Here is an 8,915-nt window from a genome sequence, read left to right as displayed (position 1 = left end):
ATATTCGATTGCCTTGTGAAGTTCCATTGGAGTTCCAATAAGGTTTATGTCATCAACATAAACAAAAAGTACAACAAACTCTGATATTGTTTTCTTTATAAATACACATGGGAAAATTGCATCATTTATATAACCTTACTTAGATAAATATTCACTAAGACGATTATAACACATGCGTTAAGATCGCTTCAAACCATACAATGATCTTTGCAATCTAATTAAGTACATTTCCCGAGACTTTGAACGGTATGCTTTGGGCATTTTGAATCCTTCAGGAATTTTCATATATATCTCATTATCGAGTGATCCATAAAGGTAGGTTGTAACCACATCCATCAAATGCATTTCAAGTCTCTCATGGATCGTGAAACTAATGAGATAACGTAATGTTATTGCATCCATAACGGGTGAGTATGTCTCTTCATAATCGACGTCAGGCCTTTGAGAAAGTCCTTGTGCAACAAGACGTGCTTTGTACCTTTGTATTTTATTTTTCTCATTCCTTTTCCGCATAAAAAATCCATTTATAGCCAATAGGTTTAACACCATTAGGTATTTGTACTATAGGCCCAAAAACTTCGCACTTGACAAGTGAATTCAATTCTCATTGAATTGCTTCTTGCCATTTTGGCCAATCATTTTTTTGTCGATATTCTACAACAAATTGAGGTTCTAGATCCTCACTATTTTGCATAATTTATTATGCAACATTGTATGCAAAAACATAATCCACCGCTATTTCAGATCGATTTCAATTTGTTTCATCGTCACTTGATTTTATGGATAGTTCATTATTTTCTTGAGTCTCAAGTTCATTGATCCCTTCAAGGATACCAAAATTACTCACATCTTGATTTTCTATATGAGGTTTTTTCATAGTGTCATTTTAACCTTTTGATTTTCTTTTTCTAGGGTTTTGATCCTTTGCACCTAATGGTCTACCACGCTTCAGGCGTGCTTTTGACTCATTAGCTATGACACTAGTAGATGGTCCTACAAGGACATCAATTCGAATTGGGACATTCTTTGCAGGAATATGTGATTTAGTAATCATTTTCAAATCTGTAAATGCGTCTGGCATTTGATTTGCAATTTTCTGCAAATGAATGATCTTTTGTACTTCTTGCTCACAAATGAAAGCACGAGGATCAAGATGAAACAATGATGGATTTTTCCACAAAATTTATCCTTTAATTTCACTATTTTCTCCCCCTAATTTTGGAAAAAGTGTCTCATCAAATCGACAATCTGCGAATGGGGCTGTGAACATATCTCCATTTAGTGGTTCAAGGTAGCAAATAATGGAGGGTGATTCAAACCCAATTTATATTCCTAACCTTGTTAGGGGGCCTATCTTAGTGCGATGTGGTGGTGCTACCGACACATATACAACGCATCCAAAAATTCTTAGATGAGATATATTGGGTTGTTGACCCAAAACCAATTGCAATGGGGAAAACTTATGATAATTTATCGGCCTGAGACGAATAAGTGTTGTAGCATGCAAAATTGCATGACCCCATACAGAAGTGGGCAACTTAGTTTTCATAAGTAATGGTCTTGCTATCAACTGCAGACGTTTAATTAATGACTCAGCCAGACTATTTTGAGTATGAACATGAGCTACATGATGCTCAACTCTTATCCCAATCGATAGACAATAATCATTAAATGTTTGGGATGAAAACTCTGCAGCGTTATCAAGGTGAATGGACTTAATCTGATTATCAGGAAATTGTGTCTGTAATCGTATTATTTGTGCCAACAATTTTGTAAATGCCAAGTTGCGAGATGACAATAGGCACACATGAGACCATTTAGAAGAAACATCTATCAGGACCATAAAATATCTAAATGGCCCACTTGGTGGGTGAATTGGTCCACAAATGTCCCCATGTATACATTCCAAGAACATAGGGGACTCAATATTGACTTTTGTTGGTGATGGTCTCACAATTTAACTTGCCTTGATAACATGCATTACAAGAAAATTCACCATTTAAAAGAATCTTCAAATTCTTTAATGGATGTCCATTTGAATTTTCTATAATTCGTCTCATCATTATAGACCCAAGATGTCCCAGACAACCATGCCAAAGTACGAATGTATCGAAATTAGTAAACCCCCGGTTTACTATAGAAATAACGGAAGTGTTAAAATGTCATTATAATGATCAATGAATAGATGAAAGAATTTGATTTGGAAAACTATCCGACGAGAAGGACTTACCTTGAAGAAGGAGACTGAGAGGAGGAGAGAAAATCACTTTTAGGGCTTGAAAAAATGGCCAAAAATGAGAAAAAAAATCAAACTAAAACCAACTTAAAAGGTTTTCATCGGCCCACCTATGTTTCCACATGCATTTCACATTTGCAGATCTGCCCAACGCAGGTGAAATGCATGTACAAAAAAATACCATTTAATTTTTTCTCCATTTATGTCCCACATGTGTTCTGCATGTGCAGATCTGCTCAATGCATGGGGTTTAAACACATATCTAAAACAAAATGTCTGACAAAATTAAAATAGTCATAACTTTTGACTCAAACCTTGGATTGATGAGAGCTCAACAACGTTGGAAGAAGTCTCAAAGCCTTTAATCTGGTTAATGGTGGGACACACAACTCTTCATATTCTAAAAGATATGTTTGAAGTTGACCGAAGAAAATCTTGTATCGAAACTCAACCCGTAAGGAAGCTTTCAACTCAACTTTGTACTAGAGAAGTATTGTGACCTTAATTCATTTTCAAGACACTTCCCACACTTAAGAATTGATCATAACACCTATGCACAATTAAGAATTACCTGGAATAGACCTATACGCATATGCAGAATGGTTCAAATTTTAGCTTAGTAATTTTTGGGGTGTTACTGGTGCACACTATGCTTGCGCCAAAGCACGACCTACATATTTTTGGAATTTTCCAAAGTACGTCAAAAGTGTTAAAACTCACCTGTTTTACTCGGGTACAAAACCATCCCTACCCATCTTAAAACTCAATATCAATTTACTTAAAAGTTTCAGAACACAAGATACAATTACTAAATATAAGGATTTTGATTTATTACATAATAAGGGATAGGATAGTTCCATTCAATTGGTTGTTACTCTTTCAATCATACTAATAGAAAGCAAGTCACTGCTTTAGGTCTGAAAAATGCTAATGAAATGATGATCTGTAGAAAGTATAATCTCAAAAAACTCCAAATATTTTAAATTGAAGATTAGTGAAGGCAATTGTTCATCAAAGGTGGCAGAAAAAAAATCTGAAAAAGTTTATAGATAATGATGGTTATTAGCATCTCTTACCTCTCTTCCCCCCCAAAAAAATAATTACGTACATAAATTATCTTCACCAAAATCACTTCCTTGGCGCGAGCTGAACAACTATGTCCCAATTTGATATGGCAATAGAAGGTTGTATTCCAGTGAAATAAAATACAACATGGAGCTAGGGAAAAAGAACTGGAAAATATGTCGTTGCATTTCATTAGAATTCGGATTCTTCTTCCAAATCATCACCAAGACGAGGAGCTTTGTCCTGTGTCAATCTGCTCATCACATCATGACTCGAACCAAAACAGAAGCATGAAATTTTTCATACTAAATTTTGATCTAGTTTTGGCATTTTGAGAGGCATAAATTAATGAGAATAAACACTGAGGAACACTATAGTGAAAATGACTGAAGTAGTCATTACCTTGAATTTCTGTATTACTCCAATTGAGAGTGTGGAATGCATTCTCAATATGACTAGCAGTAACTGCAACCTTGAGTTTTCTTTTCATGTTCCAAGTATCAAAATTTTAGTGGGAATAGAAGTCTATATCTCATAAATCATGTCACAGCATGGTTTCTAACTCAACGGGATTCCCAGAATCTCAAAGAAAAAAAGTATGTAATGTAGATATAGTATTGGCTAGCAGCTATGTTTTTGCAAAATACGAGGAACCAACCAAGTTAGGAGTAATATGGTGAAATAGAGGGAAATGAGAAGTGTAGAATCAAAATAAAAATTGTATCTTCAATAACATGAAGGAAAATTGACCACCATCTTTCTCTAGAGACCTTAGAGCAACTAAGTTTATCTCTTCAATAATGAGTTTCCCTCCAAAACATCTTTCAGATATACAATTGCCTCCTTTGTCATTCCACTGAGAAGATACCTTCATCTACTCATCCCATTTATATGCATGAGTTCTTCTTCCATGAACATGTCATCTCTCTCTTTGTTAAGTACTAAGTTACGTAAATACTGGGCATTTGCAGCACCTGTGCTCTGAACGATATTAGAGAAAACACTTCCTTCGTTAAGCAAGAGGTTCTGCGGAGTATCATACTCAACAACCTAATATAAGCAAGAGGAAAATGTTAGAAAAAAGGAAGTTAGAAAAAGTATAGCAGGAAATGAAAGAACAGTGGAAGAACGAGATTCACAAGAATATACCTTCCCAGCATCAAGCACTAGGATACAATTAGTGTGAATTATGGTGTTTAGACGGTGAGCAATTATGAGCATTGTACATGTTTTGAATTCTTCTCTTATGGTTCTCTGAATAAGTGCATCAGTTCTAACATCAACAGCTGCTGTGGCTTCATCAAGAACAAGGATCTTTGACCTTCGCAGTATTGCTCGAGCCAGACTTAAAAGTTGTCTCTGTCCAACACTGAAGTTCTCGCCACCTTCTGAAACCTTGATTAAGCCCAAAACAACATTATGACCAAAGCAACATTTTTTAGAGACTCACACCTTCTCAATATGAGACAACACTTTTTCCCTCAGAAGCATCCCAAGACTTTTTGACACATTCCATGTAAAATTCTATCCATATTAAACAAGTTCTAACGAATGATTTAAACAACTGAAATATAATCCAGAACATGTTTCTCTACCAAACAAACTTGTCTAGTTATCATAACATTTTCTTCTACCAGAACATGTGTAAGACGTATATCATACACTTCTTTTTAATATCTGCCATTTGATTTGCAAAGAATTACATAAATCTTTATGAACAACAACACAAACAACAATGCCTCAATCCAAACCAAGTTGTGGTCGACTAATTGAATCCTCATCCATGTTTCTTCACTAACAACCCATCTCAGGCCAAAAGTTTCTCCAACATTAAGAATTCCAAAGAAGATTATATTAGAACAATATACATTCACAAACCACACACCGAAATAAATACATACATGATAATTATACCACAATAGTATACTTGTGTGCGTATCAAAAAGCAGTTATTTCACTCTTTTCAAATGCATAATCCTGTTTATGTTACAGTAAGTAACTACCTAATGTTCAATTATGGAACTTTAAGATTATCAAAATTCATCAGTGGTAAGAAAATATGGAAAAACATTCTTAATCTTGAACATAATTCACCAATCACCATGACTTCCTGTGGCTCTAAATGGTTGAAGATGTTTTTATCATCCTAAATCACATTTCTGTCAGAATATCTTGCTAAGAATAGAATGATCGTTGTTCCACAATTCAAAGTCCTCAGTCCTCACATAGGTTAACCCAGTGTTGTCAAAAGCAAAAAGCGCAAAAATAACTCTAAGGTTCGTTGGGGCTTTAAGCACAAAGTGCAAATAAAGTGTGGGGTTTAACGGAAAAAGGCACAAAGGGCGAAAAAATAAAATGAATATATTTAGTCTAAGACTAATAATAATAAGCAAGAATGACAAATATATGAACAAAGCAATTTTAAAAAATACAGTACAGTGAAATACCAATTGTTTAGTGTCACCGCTTCGTAAGAGGTTCAGTGGCAAGGAAAAGTATGTATTAGAACCTTGATGATGACACTAAACTGCACATTAAGCAAAGCGAGGCACTCAACACATTTTGAGCCTCACTTTAGGGATTAACTGCACCTTTGACAACACTGGGTTAACCTCCCTCATCATGACCCCACCCCAACTTTCTTTACCCTAATAGAATTAAAAAAAAAGGGCAGCAAAAAATAAAAAAGAAGACACTGAATTATTTGCTAACCTGCTAGTGCTAGTGGACTACTGCTTTTCAGCCTCTTGCAGATCTATATGCCTGTGTAAGTCTAGTCTTATAAGGACTTCTATTATGTAAGATATATGCTTCTACCTTACTAGGGTTTCTTTTTTTTTTTGATGACAAGGGAACCCCGCAGCCACCTCCCTCATCATGACCCCACCCCAACTTTCTTTACCCTAATAGAATTAAAAAAAAAGGGCAGCAAAAAATAAAAAAGAAGACACTGAATTATTTGCTAACCTGCTAGTGCTAGTGGACTACTGCTTTTCAGCCTCTTGCAGATCTATATGCCTGTGTAAGTCTAGTCTTATAAGGACTTCTATTATGTAAGATATATGCTTCTACCTTACTAGGGTTTCTTTTTTTTTTTTGATGACAAGGGAAACCCGCAGCCGCTACCCTTTGGGTGCGCACAGGGTATAACCCCCGCTCCTATGCAATAGCTCGCAAACCACATAGGAGAGGTAACCCGCACTAGGAAAGCCTGGTGCGACGAGCTCGACCCAAAAGGAAAACCCCTTGCTTTCGCTGGCAAGGGGTTTCGAACTTAAGACCTCCAACATGGAAGTCCCAAGCTCAAACCACTGGGCCACCCCGAAGGGTTACCTTACTAGGGCTTATTAGGTACCTAAATAAGAATTTCATCAAGAAAGAGTGAAATCTAAACTTTTGAGTTTATCTTTTATGGGTCTGGGCTAATTCTCGATAGCAGCAATTTTCCACACCTACTGATCATTTTAACAGTAATGAATTCAACTTAAAGCAGATTGAAAGGAAATAAGCTCACCTCAGCATCTAGACCGAAGGTATTCCTGCTTATGACATCCTTCAAGTGTGCCCGCTCTAATGCCTCCCATAAGTCAGCATCATTGTGTTCGTTAAAAGGATCAAGATTAAATCGTACAGTACCTAATGAAAATGAAAAGATAATTAATGTGAAAAAAACATGCATACCAGTAATACATTTTGGGGATAATCCGTAGTCATGCAACAATAACTTCAGCATACATTTGAGTATAAATAAGGGTTCACTAGGTCTGGGGCAAGATTTGGTAGTCCCAAATTATATCAAGGGCAAGCAAGATCAGGACCCATGTATGCCTATTTTTCATAATAGCTATAGAATGAGAATGAAGGGAGAAGGGATTGAAAGAAGAGAAGGAAGAAGAATAAATGAAAGGGGACTAATTCTGAGGATTATCGAGTCCTGGATTACAATATCACTCTTATACCCAATATAGATTAATACCCCCAAAACCAGATTTAGGATCTCTATTTTCCCAATACCTTGTGCTTCCAGATGCACATGCAGGATAACCCTAGATAAAATTTTGTAGAAGACTTTATCGCATATGTGATTGTGTGGCGCAGAGCTTGGTTTTCCATGGAGAAGATTGTAACACAGTAGAGTTTCACCTCACAAGTTATCATGGAAATCTACATAAACCTACTCGCATATGTACTAATTGCCAAAGTATGTGAATTTGTTCAAGGAAAAGAACATGGAGTACAAACTCATTCATCAGCACCTAGCATAATGAACACTTCGAATTTTGAGCCTATGAATATTTAGCACTTACCACAGATAAACCAGTCTGAAATTTTGCAGTCCCAGGTTCCACAGATTGGTTCATGAGTAGTGAACCAGGTCCACGATCCGTGGAACCACTCGTGGAACTAGCCTCCAAAATAGTTCAACTCCCAGGTTCCCAAGATACACAATACGACTCGTGGAATGAGATCACGAGTCAGAGAGTGGCACATGGAACCTGGACAGAGAGTTGACAAATTTTCCTCAGAACCACGACTGACAGCACGAGTCATGTTAGGCAATCCACGATCCGTGAAGTGGATTCAAAAGATACGCAAAATCCTCTGGGAAATCACGATCCAAACCATGATCCGTGGAATCAGTCCACGAGTCATGGAGTGACTCATGGGTCACTACTTTCAAAAATTTTAAAACTTTTCCACATGGGCAATTTCATCCATTCCTTACCTTTTTACACCTGAACTACGAAATTTTAGCTTCTCCTAGGAGAGAATATATCAGACAAGTCGATAAGTTCTCTCATATTCAACATTATAACTATCACAGTCAGAATAAACCTCTCTCAAGTAAAAGCAGACCTAGGGTTCCTCTCTCAGCCTTATCAATTCAAACTAACAGTCAAAAGTCCTTGTGTCTACCAGATATGTAAGGGCTTCAATGAGGGTATCGTTCCACCCTCATGCAAAAGTTTTATTTTTCAGAAGGTATTACAGAAATTTGATGATTCAACTTTGGGCTTTTACTCTAATTAAGCAAATTCAACATAAATTTCAGTTCTCATTGATTTACTTGATTTTTAATCCATATTGAACCAGCTTAACATGATTACTACATTTTTCTTTAACCTTGATGATTTCAAGCATGAATTTAGCAAGAAATTAGTATGATACAGTTTGCAGATTAAGTACATATTATTCGAAAGATGAATTTGAGCCAAGTCTCGTACCATACTCTCAGACAAACTGAAAAACAGAAAAAGATTTCATTACTTACGAGTAGGAGTGGCAAACGAGCAGTCGAGTCGAATATGAGTCGATCAAAAACAAGTTAAACAAAAATGGATAAAGTACTTGACTCGACTCATATTTTAAATGGGTAAAAGAGTTACCCAATGGATAATATGGGTAACTATGAATACCCATATTATAGTACGGATTTTGTTAAAAACATTAAAAACAAAATCTTTTTAAAGTTTTATTGATCACCCCAACCCCCTACCAGCCCCCCTATCCCAAAAGAATGTTAAAAAAAATTAGTTTTTTTTTATAAATAAATTAGTTTTTCTAAAAAAATTTTTTATCACTCCACCCCCTACCAAACCCCTCCCCCTACTAG

The 8,915-nt window shown here is 36.1% G+C and overlaps 1 protein-coding gene across 10 annotated transcripts in view; it reads right to left on the bottom strand.

Moving 5' to 3' along the window:
* Positions 1–3,884: 3,884 nt before the first annotated feature.
* Positions 3,885–8,915, bottom strand: part of LOC102583326 (ABC transporter C family member 12-like) — a 70,369-nt gene continuing 65,338 nt past the window's right edge. For 9 of the 10 annotated variants that reach the window (XM_006354927.2, XM_006354930.2, XM_015312114.1 and 6 more), the window contains 3 exons: positions 6,816–6,937; positions 4,451–4,696; positions 3,885–4,351 (listed from right to left, as the gene is read on the bottom strand). In XM_006354927.2, coding sequence (XP_006354989.1) covers positions 4,172–4,351; positions 4,451–4,696; positions 6,816–6,937 — 548 coding nt within the window. In that variant the 3' untranslated portion in view covers positions 3,885–4,171. Of the gene's footprint in view, positions 4,352–4,450; positions 4,697–6,815; positions 6,938–8,915 lie in introns of those variants that run through there. The other variant, XM_006354931.2, reaches the window with a different exon arrangement.

This window comes from Solanum tuberosum, unplaced genomic scaffold (assembly GCF_000226075.1).
Source record: "Solanum tuberosum cultivar DM 1-3 516 R44 unplaced genomic scaffold, SolTub_3.0 scf00186, whole genome shotgun sequence".
NCBI lineage: Eukaryota > Viridiplantae > Streptophyta > Magnoliopsida > Solanales > Solanaceae > Solanum > Solanum tuberosum.
This window is presented reverse-complemented; position numbering and strand designations above follow the sequence as displayed.